We start from the raw sequence: 18,488 nt of genomic DNA, 5'->3' as shown, positions 1-18,488 counted from the left end.
TTCAGATTAGTAATTGTACCTACTCTTTGTACCTCATTTTCGTTCAGGTTTCACTGAAATTTTACGTTTGGTGTAGCAAACTTTATATCATTTAAGTAGACATTATATACATACTAGCGGACCCGACAGACGTTGTTCTGTCAAATAAATTTTGAATAAGGCAGTTTCTATGTCGACCTTAAGACGATTTTACTTTGCTGACCCTCACACACCGCCCTATCATCATGGTGACGGGTAGTAAAGTCCTCTCTCGACGAAAAAAACTAACACTCTATAATAATCTCATCATGCCCGTCCTAACGTATGGCGCAGAAGCGTGGACGATGACAACTTCCGATGAAGCGACGCTTGGAGTGTTTGGGAGAAAGATTCTGCGTAAGATTTTGGACCTTTGCACGTTGGCAACGCAAAGACATAGCGCAGCGAATAAAGATCCAGCGGCTACGCTGGCTGGGTCACGTCGTCCGAATGGATACAAACGCTCCAGCTCTGAAAGTATTCGATGCGGTACCAGCTGGTGGAAGCAAAAGAAGAGGAAGACCTCCTTTGCGTTGGAAAGATCAGGTGGAGAAGGACTTGGCTTCACTTGGTGTGTCCAATTGGCGCCGGTTAGCACGAGAAAGAAACGACTGGCGCGCTTTGTTAAACTCGGCCAAAATCGCGTAAGCGGTTATCGCGCCAATTAAGAAGAAGAAGAGCACAGAATTTATATTTGATGTTATATTTATTCAAATTTTGCCAAGTCTAACCCTTTGTAAAAAACTCAGACTTTCTGGACTGGTACAGTCTTCGGCGAAGTTAATTCTGGATACGACTTTTTTTATAATTATAAGAGCTTGTTTATTTTTAACCAGGACAAATTTATATTTTATAGTATCCATTGTGAATACTTTATTTCATAGGACGAAAGCCCAACTATTACGTTTTACGTTACGTTTTTATAAAACAGCAACAGCAGGAACGAAGTTAAAAAGTAAAAAAATAAATGTTTAGTAGCTGGATATATGCACTCTCGTTTGATACGCATTTAAATATCGCAGAGTGAGAATAAGTGTTTTAAATTATTTATTGAATATTTACTATTTTCAAACTTTTAAGTTAAATTGAAATTAAGTTGATGAGAAAATGAAAAGCCGAGTATGCAGTAGTTCTAAATGCAATCTGTAGTTTCACGTGCATATGAAATTTTTGTTGGTCAACTTTTACTGTCGCCCGGTGTTATCTGTATATATATATGACTTTGCAATTTCACCGAGACATATTGCTCAATTGTTCCATTGGCTACAGTTTCAATTGCTTGCAGTTTAATTTTTTTTGTTTTCTGTTACCCCTCGGTAGGCAATGGAAAACCTCTGAGTGTATTTCTGCATGAAAAAGCTCCTCATTCGAGTCGGCGTAAAACTGTAGCTCTCCCATTTTTATAGAACAACATCAAGACGCACAGCACAAATAGGAGGAAGAGCTGGTGCCAAATACGAAATAAAAGGTGCAAGCGCCTATTATATGTAAAGTACGTTTTTTGCTGCCTTTCACTGAAGTGCATCGCAACTTGACATTCATGAAATTTGTTTCGCCATGCATACGATAACTACTTTATTCATTAAATTACGAATATAAACGCAGTTCGCTCGTACATTCATAGAATTCCTAAGAGTTGCTTTGGCACAAGTTTCAAGAAAATAAAAATATGTAGATCAAAAGGATGCGCATGACGTTATGACGATGTTATATATGTACATACATATCTACATATTGCCATGCACGTTCATATCCGTGTGTTGAAAGAAGTCCGTGCAACTTATAGTAGGCATAAAACAAATATTTGTGTGAGTTGTGGGTCAATGGCGCAGCCTTCCCATGCTTATATGTATAGGCTTGGGTTGAAACAGTTGAAACGGAGGGTACTACCATTTTGATGTGCCCAGTCAGCTTAAGGTCCAATAAAATTTGTTCACCAGGATAAGTGGCGGTGCAAAACACAATTTAATTAATAATAAATAAATTAATATACTAGACTTTTATACCAGGGCTCGTTCTAATAGGTCTATTTATAAGTTCGTGCGGTTTTACAACAGATGGCGTAACTTGATTATTATTCCATCGATCCACATTTCCAAACATTCATTGGAGAGCTACTGTCGTAAGGCACAAACGTCAGTATAAGTTTTTTATTTGAAGCGTAAACAACAATATTTTTACCACACTTGAAAATGTCGAATTTCGTGCCAAATAATGTGTTTTTGCGGGGAATTCTTCTTCATTATTTTAATATGAAGAAAAAAGCAGCCGAAAGTCATCGTATCTTGGTGGAAGTTTATGGTGAGCATGCTCTATCTGAGCGAACGTGCCAGAAGTGGTTTGCACGCTTTAAAAGTGGTGATTTTGGCTTGGAAGACGAAGAACGCGAGGGTGCGCCGCCAAAGTTCATGGATACCGAATTGGAGGAATTGCTCGATCAAGATCCGGCTCAAACGCAAGAAGAGGTTGCAAAAACTTTGGGAGTTGATCAATCAACCATTTCCAAACGTTTAAAAGCCATGGGAATGATCCGAAAGGTAGGCCATTGGGTGCCGTATGAATGGAAGCCAAGAGACGTTGAACGCCGTTTTATGGCATGCGAACAACTGCTTCAACGGCACAAAAGAAAGGGTTTTTTGCATCGAATTGTGACTGGCGATGAAAAGTGGGTCCATTACGACAATCCAAAACGTCGGGCAACGTATGGATACCCTGGCCATGCTTCAACATCGACGTCGGCGCAGAATATTCATGGCCTGAAGGTTATGCTGTGTATCTGATGGGACCAGCTGGGTGTTGTGTATTATGAGCTACTGAAACCGAATGAAACGATTACGGGGGATGTCTACCGACGACAATTGATGCGTTTGAGCCGAGCACTGCGAGAAAAACGGCCGCAATACGCCGATAGACACGACAAAGTTATTTTGCAACATGACAATGCTCGGCCACATGTTGCACAAGTGGTCAAAACATACTTAGAAACGCTCAAATGGGATGTCCTACCCCACCCGCCGTATAGTCCAGACCTTGCGCCATCCGATTACTATCTCTTCCGATCGATGCAACATGGCCTGGCTGACCAGCACTTCCGTAATTACGATGAAGTCAAAAAATGGATCGATTCGTGGATTGCGGCAAAACCGACCGAATTTTTCACAAAGGGAATCCGTGAATTGCCAGAAAGATGGGAAAAAGTAGTAGTAAGCGATGGACAATATTTTGAATATTAAATTTGTAACCATTTTACGTCAATAAAGTTTCAAATTTCGAAAAAAACCGCACGAACTTATTCATAGTCCTATTAGTAAATCTGAATTTTTCAGTATAAAATTTTAAACCGAAAATCGAATTCCAAAAATTTAGTACACATTTAAATTTTTAAGTATGACTTGTTTACATTTATCATTTTTAGAACATGTGGATAATGCCCTTTGAACTTTTAATTCTTCAAGGTAAAATCTCTAATCTTCAGATTATCACTGGATTAAAAAAAAATTCTGGTGAAGTTCATTTTAGCTAAAATCGACCAAAATGTTACGCTATCAGCATTATTACCTTCTGGTATAAATGCCTATTATATCCCAGATTGTGTCAAAATATGTTTTTCGTTTACACATATTAATAATTTTATTCACAAGTTGACAAATTCAACTCGCCTAAAAGATGGAATTTACTCGTGAAAATTTTCGTGCTATGATTTATTTTGATCTTCGGCGTTAATTATTGAACTAGGAGTGAATTGATTAACTTATTCGGACTTTTGGCGTTGAAGTACCGCACTTATACCACGTGAAACTTTGGTGTAATGAGTTCCGACGTGGCTGTCGATCCTGTTGTTGGGCCCGAAACAATCCTGAAGAATCTAAAACGCCTGCAGAAGCTGCTGGCTTCAGCTTTAAACAATTCGTTTTAGAGTTATTTGTTTTCGAGTGGCGAAAGTACTTTGGAAATTGGTTCAAGCGAAAGCAGAAAATTGTCCCCCAAGGAGAATATTCCATTCGAACATGACGAAAACAAAGACGAAAACAATCTTAAGTAGCCAACGGAGTAAATAAAAATCGACTAATAATTTATCAAATGACTGGTTGTAGCAAAATTATTCAATTATTAAGTACATATATATATATATATATTGGCGCGTACACCTCTTTCGGGTGTTTGGTCGCGCTCCTATTGTGATGTGCGTCTTGATGTTATTCCACAAATGGACGGACCTACAGTTTCAAGCCGAATCCGAAAGGCAGATATTTTTTTATGAGGAGCTTTTTCATGGCAGAAATACACTCGGAGGTTTGCCATTGCCTGCCGAGGGCGACCGCTATTGGAAAAATGTTTTGTTAATTTTGGTGTTTCACCGAGATTCGAACCTACGTTCTCGCTGTGAATTTCGAATGGTAGTCACGCACCAACCCATTCGGCTACGGAGACCGACATCATAGGCTGGAGAGATTTTCGCAGATTTCTTATGGTTGGTATATTAGGACGAAGACCGTTAAAAAACTTATTTTATACGAAAAGGTAGAAGTTACGACAATATAGTTCCTGGAAGGAACGGGAACCAAAGTTTGTAGATTGTTTCTCAAGTAGTATTTAACAGAACAATTAATATCTAGTCACACCTTATACAAAATTTTTAAAACCTTGTAAAAGTATGAATATCTCAGAGGAAGAATTTTACGAGTTTTTAAATCCAACAGGCCTTTATGATAGAGGCGCTTGTCAGAGCTGCTGCACCTGCTCGGCATGAGTGGAACGTTACCCGATCTGTGGTGAATGAGGCCGCCATTCGATTTGCCATCAAATCTTTTGGCGGCTATAAGTCACCCGGACCAGATGGCATATATCCTGTCATGCTGAAGGAAGGCGCGGAGTCCGTTACAGGAGGGACTACGCTAGGGGCATCTTTTTAGACATACAGGGGGTGTTTGATAATGCCACTTTTGATAGTATGTGCAGCTCTGCTAGTAGGTATGGCTTAGACCGGATGCTAGTGAATTGGATTCATTCTATGCTGGCGCAAAGAATCATCTCGGTGCGAGCAGAGAAAGTTCTGCTGGTGTCATCCGGGGTGAATAGAGGTTCCCCCAAGGCGGTGTGCTGTCTCCATTGCTCTGGTGCATGGTGATTGATCCTCTACTCGCCACCTTAAATGATGCTGGAGTCTACACACAAGCATATGCGGACGATGTTGCCTGTTTGGCAATAGGCCCTTCGCCTATGAACATCTGTAGGAAAGTGCAGAAAAGTTTGGATATGATTGATACTTGGTGCTGGGCGAATGGGCTATCGGCAAACCTCACCAAGGCTGGCATTGTCCTCCTCACCAGAAGACCTATTATTACCTGAGCATCAGTGGTCTGGATGAGTGGACTCCCTCTCGTGGGGATCAGCAGGATCTTATGGAGACTACAACGCACTATGTTGTGGCGGAGCTTTTCAGACTACTTCCGGCCCGGCATTAGATGCTCTGATTAATCTGCCATCACTTGATGTTTTCATCCAAGGAGAGGCTTTGAAGGCCATCTGCAGGCTGAAACACAATGGGAATTGGCACGACCCCTGTCCGGCTGGGGAAACAGAGTAGGCGTGGATCTCGATCCAACGATCCTTGCCATGCCCCTTGACTCCATATCATCCATAGTCCGGCAAACATTGTTCTCGCATTTTCACGGATGGCTCCAGGACCGAGCACGGCTCCGGCTCTGGACCTACGTGGAATCCAGCGGGGCAAAGCTGCACTTTGTTCTTGGAATGCATGCATGCGGTGTGTTTCAAGCGGAGGTGTATGCTGAGCTTTGTTGTGGAAAACAAATGGCCCCTTAGATAGCCCCCCAACCACTTCAACCTGTAAATCCAGGCTAAAATATGTCGGTAACGAGATCTCTGACTCCTTGGCCCGGATCCTATTCTGCCACTTCCTTGTGCAGCCATCAAAGCTACGGTTAGCAAACGGATTATTCTAACCCACAAGCGTGCTTGGCAGGCAGAGAAAGGCTGCAGATGGCCAAACTGATGTTACCTGTCATTTCCGACCGACTGTCGCAGTTCCTCCTGTCACTAAGCAGAGGGGACTGTATGAGGCTGGTTGGACTGATGACGAGCCACTTTCTATGGCCAAAGCACATGGGAGAGGTAGGCATCTCAGACAGTGCACTCTGCCCAGCATGTGGCGAGGAGCATGAGGCGGCGGGCCACTTTCTGTGCGTCTGGCTTGAGGTCTTTGGCACTGATGTGTTAAGAAACGCAGAAAAAAATGGGAATCCGAGTGCAGTACAATGAACTTAATTGTGTCTGAGTGCTGTACTTGCTAGTCTGTCCGACGAAAATAAAAAAAATTCCAATGGAATGATAAGCCCAGAAAAATTCAGCAAAGTTTGAATAACTTACTGCTCGCACGAGTAAGCTTTGCCAACCTCTGATGTAGAGGCACCTCCCAAGCAGCTATAACCATATTGTAGTTTGTAAATAAAAAGAGCGAGCGTAGTACACCGTTTGTCACATGGAGTCAGAATAACTCTTCCAGTTCTTAAATTTTTAAAAGTCAAAATCAAGAAAGTAGTAAATAAAAGCTTTAAGTTAAGAAATTAAATTGGAAACTATTTAGATTGTTAGTATAATGGCAATATACAAGGTGAAGTCCAGAATAAACAAGTTTGGAGACTGGAGTTTGTGCGTTGGAGTTACATCCCTAGCTGACTTCCAGTGAAAGCTTGGTAACATTCGGTTTGGTGAAAGCGAAGTTATTGCGTCTAAAGTGTCACTATGTTTCTGGCATCGGTACAAAAATGAGTTTCGAACAAATTTTGTTTTAAAGTCGATAAAACGTTTACCGAAATATTTAAATTGGTGAAAAAAGTTTATGGCCATGATTGTCTATTTCGCGCCAGAGTTCCTGAGTAGTTTACACGTTTCAGAGATGGTTGCGAGAATTCCATCGAAATTGTTCGTAAATTTATCAAAAATGAACCGAAATCATAGTTGAAATTAATGGAATCACAGTCTAATATCTGCAAAACATCGATTTATCGCATTTTAACTGATCATTTGGGCTTACGAAAGGTCTGTCACGTTTCGCTTCGCACACGTTAACTGAGGACCAAAAATTGATCAGAACTAAAAATTCGAAAGACCTCATTAAAGAGGCGAGAATAGGCGAGAATTGGCGAGAACTTAATTTACAACATTTTAACTGGAGATGGAACGTGGTGTCTCCAATATGAAACTGAAAATAAGCGTGAAAGTGCCGAGTAGAAGGCCCCAGACGAGCCACCACCCAAAAAAACACGTCGATGATCATTTGATTTAACGATTCTAAGAGAATTGTCCACGAGGAGTTCCTGCCAACGGGCCAAACCGTCAATGCAATTTTCTATATTGGCATTTTGAAGCGTTTGTTGCATTGTTGTTGTGGTATTCGCCCTAAATACCGCGAAGGAGGAAGCTGGCGCCTATTGCATGACAATGCACCATCTCATCGATCCACTCTTGTGACCGATTTTTTGACCAGAAATGGCATTTAACCATCAATCCCTCGCCGTATTTGCTTTATATGGCTTCCTGTGACTTCTACTTATTCGGAAAATTGCATTTGTCCATGAAGGGAAAACGTTTTGCGTCGGTAGAGGCCATCCAAAAGGCTTGTACCGACATACTTATACCGCCATTCCTGTCAATGACCTGAAACATTCTTTCGAAAAGGTTTTAGATCGCGCAAAAGTGTATCGAGGTCAGAGGGGATTATTTTGAATAAATAAACTCGAAGTTATCATTTCTATTTTATCTCAGCCTTGTTTATTTTGGACTTCACCTTGTATATCTACAACACAGGCAACAAACAGGAGTTAGCTCCTTTCAATTGCCATAACAAAAGAAATTCAATTGACTTGGCGTCTCCTTGCCGCTGCTTGCTTAAGAAGCTTTTGCCTTTATTTCGCACACACAAACAAGCATTTAGTATGAAAATTCACGAAGTTTACGTTTAGCTTCCGACAGCTCCTTTTGCTTGCAACTCGAAAGTAAAGGAAGTTGCAGTTGTCAGCCAGTGATTGCCGACAGCACAACAATGACGTTTTGTATTAGCTTTATTTGAAAGCTGCTACAGAAACTGATGCAAGCGTCAAGGATAAGACAAACGTGAGGGTAATTACACATACCTACATATGTATGTACATCTCAGAAGTGCTAGGGAATGGCGTGATTTTACATTGTTAACTGTAGATGTGTTTTTGTTTCGTTTTTTATAGCACTACAACAATTATATACAAAAGACAGTGGCTCCGGCCAGTCAGCGAGGTTTTCATAGTCATTATTTAGAAGCTGAAAGTGTTTCTGTACTACCTTTGTCGAGGAATCGAAGATATGAATTCTGATCATACTTGGCTTCAGTAGCACGGCGACGGGCCACTTAATGTGACGAAATCACAAAAATAATTTGAAGGATGCATAATTTGATCGTGTGATTTAAGTTCGTTTAAATTTTTGTTTATTCCAACAAACTGATACCTCTGAAGCATTTGAAAGGGCATTCGAATGGGCTGAAAAGTCATCGAAAATTAGCTCTTTAGAATTGGAGTCTCTACAAAAAAACGCTAAGAGGTCACTTGAATTTTATTGAACTTCACCTTTATTGGCTTAGTCGAAAAATTAATTTGATTTACAAATTTCAGCAGTATTCAAATTTTACGATTTTTTTAATTATGCTGTTGATATAATGAAGAAGATTGATGGGATTTAGGTTGGCGCACTGCCCCAGGCTGTCGAAGAAAGGAGCACCCGGTGACCTTAGTCGTCTAGCTGCCAAATCCGGACATTTACAGAGAAAGTGCTCTACATTCCTACCTTTTCCGCGTTTGTGTCGATCGTCCAGTGACCGGTAAATACAGCCACGAGTTTGGAAATTGAATGGCGAGGAGTCCATAGGACTTTCTCAGTCCTTCGAATATTGTCCTGGGGCCAAAGGGTTTTCGAAATAGCACATGGAGAGATGGAGCTCCATATTTCCTGCGCCTTCCTGAGAAATAATTTTGTGTAGTTCCCCTTTACCAACTGTCAGGGGGATGCCGATGACCGGGTAAGAGTTCTTTGAGATTTGATCTCTTCCTCACAGGAGTTTTCTAATTTCGCTGTACACCAAGGCGTGTGCCGTGATAGCGGCTTGACTATTGGAGAAAATGTTAATGTGCCCCCCGCTCCCGCGTTCCCTAAGCTTTTGCATGCCCACAGGATCGCATACAGTTCTGCTTGAAAAACACTAGCAGTATTCGGCAGTTTAAAGGAGATAGATAAATTGTCTGAAAAAACATCTGCTCCGACTCCCGTTTCCATCTTTTAGCCGTCCAATCCTGCCTACTTGGAAATATTGTCCTGACACGACCCTCAAACTCCAGTTTGCGGATAAAGAGATCCGTTGGAAGTGTGGATGAATGCGGTGTTAACTGACCGAAAATGCTACCATGCCCCTTGAGAGATTGCCTCCAGGGGTCAATTTCCTTTAATCTGATTGCACTTCGAGCAGCGATGGGAATAACGTAAAAGTGGATGGGAAGTAAGTGCAAAACGATATTCAAGGCAGCATTAGATCACGTTTTACATGCTCCACTGATGCCAATGCATGCAGTTCTTTGCACCCTCCCCAGTTTAGTATTATTATAGTTCTTCCGAAGAGCTTCCCACCAAACCAGACATTCATGCGTTAAAATTGGCAGAACCACAACACCAACCACCAGCTCCGTGTTGCCAGAGTTGACTCGGAGGGCCAGCGACTTAGTACAGCCAGTGTCCTTTCCGAAACTCAGCCTTGATTGAGGGAAACGGTCCCGATACCATTAGGACCAAGTCATCGGTGTATGCTACTACCTTAACCCCACCCTTATTTACTATTATCAGAACTTCGTCAATAGCAACTAGCCAAAGTAGAGACGAAAGGGCACCACCCTGTGGCGTCCCCCTGGGCACGAATGTAGTGACTTTAGCCCCACTTGCCACCGCGTTAACGAGATCCAGAAACAGATAGGCCTTTCCACCTCTAGTCTATATAAAACAGTGAAAATTGAATCCGCCCTGATGTTTTTAAAAGCACCCTTTATATATATTAGAGCTGCCAAAGTGAATTGTTTGCCCTCCAGAGATTTTTCCACAGTCCCTACAACCTGGTATAAGACTGATTCCGTGGATTTCCCTTTCAGGTAAGCATGTCGCGCTGGATACATAAAGCTGAAGCCAGTAGCTTCTTTAAGCATTGTAAAACTTTGACTTCGCAAAAAAGAATCATTAAGTGTCAAATCAGAGCTGTAAGGTCTGTGTCCCATTAATTCGATCCTTTCAATTCCCAAACATTATCTTATGTGAGTCGATACGTCAGAGCTCGCATTGCCTTGGTGAAGGCTGATTCGACTTCAGCGGCTGGTTTTCCTTAATTCTTCGAAAACTTCTGGCAAACAAATATTTTTGTACAGTTCAGAATTTACTGTTTTAAATTTCTCTTACGCTATAGTTGATAAATGTCTACAATTTCTATAAAAAGGGAACCAGTTGCTTTGAGGTGCTTCTTGGGTTGAATTAATCTCTTTTTGGAACACCCATACTGTCGATTGCTGTTTTGTTTCGGGTTCATATGCATAAGTCGAAGATTTTTCACCTGTTACGATATTGCAGACGTGCTTTGAACAACCGCGGTGAAATTTTCTTCAACATTTCTTTACACCAATCGATTATGACAAAGACCAAGCAGCTATTTTAAAACTCCACGAAAATGATATTTAATTTTTTAGACGAAATATGGAAATCGTGATAACTATTCCATATTTGATTATAACTTAGCTTTCTTCTGCTGCGTTGGTGCGTGATTAGCATTCGGTGGTGCACAGGTTCGAGGCGCCGATCATGAAACACCATATGATGGAAAAAAGATTTTATAATAGCGGTCGCCTCCGGCAGGCAATGGCCAACGTCCGAGTGTATATTTGCCCTGAAAAAGCTAATGAAAACCATCTGATGTTCGGAGGCGGCTTAAAGCTGCAGGGCCCTTCGTTTATGGAAAAGCCTGAGACGCACGCTAAAAATAGAAGGAGGAGCTGCATTAAATACCCAACAAATGGTGAAAGCGCCAATTGTATACAATATCCCGACTAGAATTACAATGAGGCATGGCGAAGAATCAGTTAGGCCCGAATTAGGCAGGCCTTACTGAGGCACGCCTCACTATTACTTTACCAGGCCCACGTTAGGCAAGGCAAAGACTGGCATGCCAGAACAATACCAAAATTGGTTGTGGTCACGAAAATCTGTGGCAGTGTCTCACTTAGGCATAAATTGGAATCCCTAACTGATTTGTAGAAGGGCATCCAGAGTATTACCGAAGTTCGGTTTTTCGAACCTGCGCCTAATGAGGCAGATGTGGACGTTACTTTCGGAACTTGGGCCTAGTTTGTCTGCCTTATTTGCGCCTAATCACCGCCTTACCAAAATTTCTAGTCGGGATATGGTATTCATATAAACTATATTGTTGAGCTTCTATAAATTAATGAATGATAATTTCTGCTATTTGATACTACAAAAACTTATTTTTTAAGTAGAACTTTTTTTATTTATTTAAACTTATTGTTGTCCCTTATTTGTTCTGTGTTAAATTTAAGATGCCACAATATTGTAAGAAATCTAATTGTAATTCTGGAGTCTAACCCGCGCTGGTAAAAGACTCGAAAGTCTTGCAAATGGGTGATTTTTTAAGAGCTATAGGAAAGTTTTTCAAAAAAACACACGTAAAATTCAGAAAAATGCATGAAGTTTTGATTTAAATCGATAGTACAGTCCATATAATTTAATGTTTCATGCAAATGTTGACCGCGACGGCGCTTCAAATGGTCCATCCGCTTAGTCCAATTTTGGTATACTCTTTTCAATGTTTCGGCCGGTATCTCACACATAAATGCTTTACTGTTGTCTTCCAATGCGTTAATTGAAGCAGGCTTGTCTGAACAGACATGAGCTTTAATATAGCCCCACAAAAAATTATCTAAAGGCGTTATAACGCACGATCTGGGTGGCCAATTGACAGGTCCCAAACGTGAAATAAAATGTTCACCGAACTCGCCTCTCAACGAGTCCATTGTTGCGCGTGTTGTTTGGCATGTGGCACCGTCTTGCTGAAACCACATGTCATGCAAGTCCAGCTCTTGCATTTTGGGCAAAAAAGAAGTTGGATATTATTTCACGGTAGCGCTCACCATTCACAGTTACGTTACGATTCGCAGCATCTTTTAAGAAGTACGGTCCAATGTTACCTCCAGCCCATAAACCGCACCAAACTGTGACCTTTTCTGAATACATTGGTAGCACTTGCAATTCTTCTGGCTGATCTTCACTCCAAAATCGACAATTCTGCTTATTTACGTACCCATTGATCCAAAAAAGAAGCTTCGTCGCTGAACACAATTTTTCGATAAAAAAGTGAATCTTCGGCCAACTTTCCAAGAGTCCCTTCACCAAAAATTCTGCGTTGCGGGAGGTCGTTCGGTTTCAATTCTTGCACCAGCTGTATTTTGAAAGGCTTCACACCTAAATCCTTTCGCAAAATTTTCCACGTTGTTATGAGAGGCCCAATGGCTGCGAACGGCGACGAATCGATAATTGATGGTCATCATTAACACTGGCCGATACAGCTGCGATATTTTCTTCAATTTTCACTCTACGTAAGGGTGTTGGGGGTTTGATGTCCAATAATGCAAATTTGGTTCTAAATTTGGTCACAATAGCTCGAATAGCCACTTCAGTGGGTCGATTAAACTGACCATAAAATGGAAGAAACGCGCGATAAACTTTCTTTACAGAACACGCATTTTTATAATAAAATTCAATGATTTGCAAGTGTTGTTCATTTGTAAGACGATTCATGGTTAAATTATAGATCAAACTGAAGATGTTTGACAGTGAAACGAAACACGAAACGTGCGTCAGCTGTTTGAACCAACTGTTTAAAAAAATAGTAGCTAAAAATCACCCGTTACAATCTAATTGCAATAAAGTGAATGAAAAAAATAAAATAAAATAAATATCAAAAAACATTTTAAATTTATTGAGCGCTTAATATCGGTCAGTAAATTTCAAAAATTAACAAATCAATCAATCGCACATTGTACTTCTTTTTTATATCACAAAAAATTACATTTCATTTTGTTATTATTTGCTTAGACATACAAATTCAGCTTATTTCGTATTGATCCCCTTGAAAAAATTTCACATTACTTTTACAGCTTGTACTACTTAGTACATACAACCAAAATGTTCAACAAGGCCCTCACTCCATCTGCATTGTCCTTGTGGCATTTATTTGCAATCGCTGTGCTCTTATTTACTGCGTCGCCAATGAAAGCGGCAAACATACCAATGACAGAGGACTTAGCTAATGCCGTGAATCCGAAAAACAATTTACCGGCAGACCAACGCAGTGTGCGGGGTGATGTTTTGTTGCGAGGACAAGCAGTAATTGATATGGTACCCATGGCAGGTAAGCTTACATCGTTGATTTGGTGACGCTGGGGTAATCCAATTAAGTGATTTAGAAATGATTTATTGCAATTAAATATTTATGGAATTTTATGTAGAATTGTAGAGCATAGGAGGGGGGGTTGGGAGGTTGGATAGTAGTAGCAGTAGGTGGTGTGTGTAATGAACGTTTAATGGGCAACTGAAAAACATGCATATACAGGGTAGTCCATGTAGTATTTTTTGTTCAATTATATGCTATTTTGACAGTGACAGTTCTTTCACAAAGGAAAGGAAAATAGAGAGTCAGTGTCGTATCCCCGCAAAACGAAATTAATTGATTTACTATTGAATAACGTTGGTCTAATCTGCAAACTTATCTCCAAAGTCAAGGTGTGTTTACCAAAAAGAGCGTTTATTGAAAAAAGTCGAAATTATGTTTTTATACGATGCTCAATTTCATCTCAGCCGATATGTTAATAGGCAAAACGGCACAATCTGAGGATTGGCAAATCCGCACTTGATCGTCGAGGGCCTAAGGCGTCCTCAGAGAGTGGCAGTTTGTTGCCTTCATTAGCCCAGTTTTCTTTGCAAATGCTGTTGGGAACGCAGTTTCGGTCAGCGCTGAGGACTACAGATGCATTATAAACGTCGACATGAACATGAAATATTCTTGATTTCAGTAGGATGGCGTATGATGCCATAAAGCTTCTGGTACAGTGGATTATTTGCGCGCCAAGTTCGGTGATCGTGTTATCAGCCGTTTTGGCGTTGCCAGCTGGAATTGTTTGTAGGTTGCGATGAACCCCCAATGTTGTGCCAGCAATCCATTAATGAGATAATAAGGTTGACCTTAGTGGATCCAAAATATAGGCACATGACATTTTGCCTACAAACTAGTTGATGCTTCTTCAAGATTTGAGAAAGTTGTTAAAACCCTTGTCTGTACAGATCATGTTAATGGATTAGTATGATTACTGGAAGTCGACATGACGTAGGATGTCAGCGCTTTTGGGGAATCCTCCAGACCTCCACACCTTCAAACACTGGGGCTCCGAGGTATTTTAAACGCGTTTTAATAATCCCAGACAAATGCATAGAAGTTGTTCTAAAGTTTCTTCAACATCCTCTCTACATTTCCTGCATTTCTCCGTGTTAGCAATTCCTATCTTGTACGCATATGCAGCCAATAGATTATGACCTGTCAGCATACCTATGGTAGTTCTGCAGTCAGTTTTTTGTCGTTACATCTACACATAACTTTTGCTGTTTTGCATGTGGTCCGATTAGTCCACTTAGCTTCCACTAGTTTTTTCATGTAGTCATCCATTTCGTTGTATATAGGATTAAGGGGTTTTGGTATGTCGTTCTCTTGTTCAAATATGAGCTTATTGCTTTTATTGCTGCTTGACTGTCCACGTATATATTAATTATTGAGTTCTTTCTTGTTCTTGTGTAGGCTAGCTCCGCGGCTTTCCGCACAGTAAAAACTTCCGCTTAGAAAATACTGCTCTGGAAAATACTGCTCTCGTTTTCAGCAATAAACGCCCTCTCCCACTCTGTCCAAAGTTTTAGATCCATCTTTGTAGATGTAAAAAGTCCCTTCTCTTCAGGTGTAGTATGAAACCTTCTCTCCCAATTGAAGTACGGAGTCATGTAGTCTGTGCAACCTGAACTCCTCTTTCCTATTAAGCTATGTCCGAAGGGTCTACAAGTGAATACTCCAGCAGCCACTAACCTCCCGCAGATGTCGCTGCAAAATTTTCCGCTAAAAGGTGAATAGGTGGCATGCTGAGTATCATTTGCAGTGCCGCCGTTGGAGTGGTTTTCATCGCTCCTGTATGCACAGAGCATCGAGTCGCTGAATCCTTTCCAGTGGCATTAAGTATGTCAGTTTTCTTGTCGCAGTTCATCATGTTTTAGTTTTTTGTTTTCGGGACAACTAGCAAGTGCAGCTTCCAGACAGTTCAGCCCGGATTTTGAGGACTCGACTACCCCTGATGTGGTGTACCCCCATGAGCGCAGCTTGGCTGTCGCTCCAGGCGCATATAGATCTGCCTCTCCATCGGTTTTCCACAACAAAGTTCATTGCTTCTTGAACTGCATACACTTCGGCTTGAAACACAGATGCATACATTCCAAGAGCAAAGTGCACCTTTGTCCTGCAGTCCCCCATATTAAGGCCCCATATAGCAATATCGGTCTAACTACTGCCGTGTAGCACCAATGCATCAGTGAGGGCGATAGACCTTAAACAACACCCAGCATTCTTTTACATGCGTACAGCGCATTACTGGTCTTTTTCACCCTTTGCTCAACATTGTACTCGCACAGCAATTTGTTGTCCAGTATTACTCCGAGGTACCTTGCATGATCTTTGAAAAGTAGTACCGTGTTGCCTAGCTTTGGGAAATTCCACGCCGGGACCTTAAACGTCTCAGCTTTCGACTCAAATTATGGACTGCAGTTTATCTAATTTCTTTGGCCGCGTTTAGTTATATTTATGCTTAAATTAACGTACACCCGGTGCCCAAATTATGTTTTCCATAATTTAATGTTTACGTAGTCATTTCGTGCATGCAATTTATTGTACCTTATTTTAAGTCTACAGTTGTGGAACTCATTGCCTAATAATTTAAAATTGGAATCTAATCCAAACTGCTGCAAATTGGCTGTGGATTTTATCATTTCCACAAAGTCCTGACATCTGTACTATTATCTTAAAATTCTGCTATTATTTCTTCATAAGCCTATTGTTTTTTTTTTAATCAGATTAAGTTTCAGCAATTAAGTTATAAGTTTTTCTGTTAAGCAATATCTGAAGTTGCCCTTTTTATGAAAAAATTGAGTTAGAATAATAAGTATAAGCATATGGGAAATATCGAGCAAGCCATATTTGGGGTATAGCCAAAAACTGTCACAAATGTATTGGAAGACTGGGTTAACAGGTTACGCTACTGCGATGCCAGCCAAGGTATTTACATGAAAGAAATCGTATTCCATATATGTCTAAAGGGAATGTTTGCGCTTTTGAAGGAGCTAATAATAATAAAAAAAAAAATTTATAGATTTGTATACATTTTTTGAATTCTTTGGGAAAATAGCAAAAAGTGCTGTTATATGACATACTAAAACCGCTAAATACTATTGTATATACAACGAAATGGATGACTACATGAAAAACCGAGTGGAGCTATGTGGAGTAATCTGACCACATGCAAAATAGTAAAAGTTATGTGTAGAACTAAGGACAAAAAATGACTCAATTCATTCGTACACTCTCGCGAAAGGACTGCGGAACTATCATAGGTAAGCTGACAGGTCATCATCTGTTGGCTGCACATGCGTTCAAGATAGGGATTGCCAACGGGGACAAATGCAGGAAATGCGAAATGGAATGAGAGGATGTTGAGGAAACTGTGCGTTTGTCCAGCATTATTAACAACACGTTTAAAATGGCTGGGAGTCCCACTGTTTGAGGGTCTGGAGGACATCCCAAAAGTGGACCTCCCAGCTCTGCTTAGATTCGCCAAAAGCGCTGACATCCTACGTAATGTTTACTTTCAGTATTCATAGAAGTCGGTCTCCATCTGGTATCGCTAGGGACCAAAAGGTCTATGCATGACTTAGTGCTAACCTGGCTAACCTAAGCTAACCTAATAAACCTTAGGAGCAAGCCATCTCCATAGATTTTTAATAATATTCAGATCTGAGGTATGCGGTGCCCAAGTTCTATCACTTTTGAACGCAATCCAAATTTTCACCACAGTTGAAGGTGAATTATTCTACTGAAAGATCCAACTGATAGGCCCAAATGTTTCATGGATCGCAAAAAATGATGATTCCAACAGAGCTTTACAGTTATTTTCCGTAATTTTGTAGTCCACAAATTTCAATTCGAACGCTCCATAGTATGATGTTGCTCTCCATACCATAACACCACATTTACAGCTGTGATGCCGACTCAAGCATCTTTCCTTCTTTCTTAAGTCACGGAAATAGTAATTGGGGCCGTTATTTGCAACAGAACTCCAAGCCATATGGTACCTTGCAAAATCGAAGCGCCATTCTTTGCGAAATTTATTCGTGTTATGTTTTTAGAATTATTTATGCTTCAGATTTGGCGCTTTTAGAATAGCCCTTCGAACACTGGACTTGATGGCTGCAATGTTTGCCATTTCTTTAATTTTTATTGCACAAAAGACGGACTTCGATGCAATCCTAATTTTTCCTGCAATTTTTCGGGTTTTCTTCGATGTCAAAGCCATTGCAGTTCTGCATTCGTAGTTCTCACCATAGAAGACACGTTCTTTCACGTAAAAATCCACAATGTTTAGACTTTTACCAATTTTTTGGCAATTTGGCGATTTTAAAATCCCTTCAGGTCAAAATGTCGATTTGTCCTTTTTCCCAATCTGCTAAACCTTTCTGATTTCCAATTTTATTAGAAATAAGACGTTTTCGACCAAGCACAATGAATACTAAAAAGAATGATCCATTTCAACAGCTTTTATGCATAAATATTGTAAGCTAACATGTAAGAAAAGTACAGTCTTCGCTTTCATTATTGGAATCCCTTGTGTTACCAGATCCACTGTTTTAATAACCATTTTATTCCATACAAATTATTGCCTCTAACCAAGTGAACCGGACTGTATATTTACATATAAAGAAAGCTAATTTATGTTATTGATGTGCATTCAAATAAAAATAATTAAAACATTTAATTACTGCCTTATGGCATTGACTCAACGCAGGGCGGGCGATCAGGCAGGTGCGATTAATTTCTCCCTCACTTGTGCTTCTGTTTTAAAAAGGTGTGCAATAATTTTTTTCATGTTGGAGAAACTACATTTAATTAAATTTAATTTAATTTCGATTATGTGCAGTCAAATAAGTGCACGCTTGCTCAAAGGAAAAAAAAAACGCATAACTCCAGTGCCTCTAGGTGGAAATAATTTGCTTATTATTGCTACAGTGCCCGC

General features: G+C 40.4%; 1 protein-coding gene across 2 annotated transcripts in view; it reads left to right on the top strand.

Moving 5' to 3' along the window:
* Positions 1–18,488, top strand: part of LOC128862589 (uncharacterized) — a 109,716-nt gene that overhangs the window by 408 nt on the left and 90,820 nt on the right. Inside the window, exons 1-2 of one of the 2 annotated variants that reach the window (XM_054101312.1) lie at positions 986–1,041; positions 13,272–13,525. In XM_054101312.1, the coding sequence (XP_053957287.1) occupies positions 986–1,041; positions 13,272–13,525 (310 nt within the window). Of the gene's footprint in view, positions 1–985; positions 1,042–13,271; positions 13,526–18,488 lie in introns of those variants that run through there. The other variant, XM_054101313.1, reaches the window with a different exon arrangement.

The sequence above is a fragment of the Anastrepha ludens genome, chromosome 4 (assembly GCF_028408465.1).
Source record: "Anastrepha ludens isolate Willacy chromosome 4, idAnaLude1.1, whole genome shotgun sequence".
Lineage (NCBI taxonomy): Eukaryota > Metazoa > Arthropoda > Insecta > Diptera > Tephritidae > Anastrepha > Anastrepha ludens.
The sequence above is the reverse complement of the archived record's forward strand: the minus strand, read 5'-3'. Positions and strand labels throughout refer to the sequence as shown.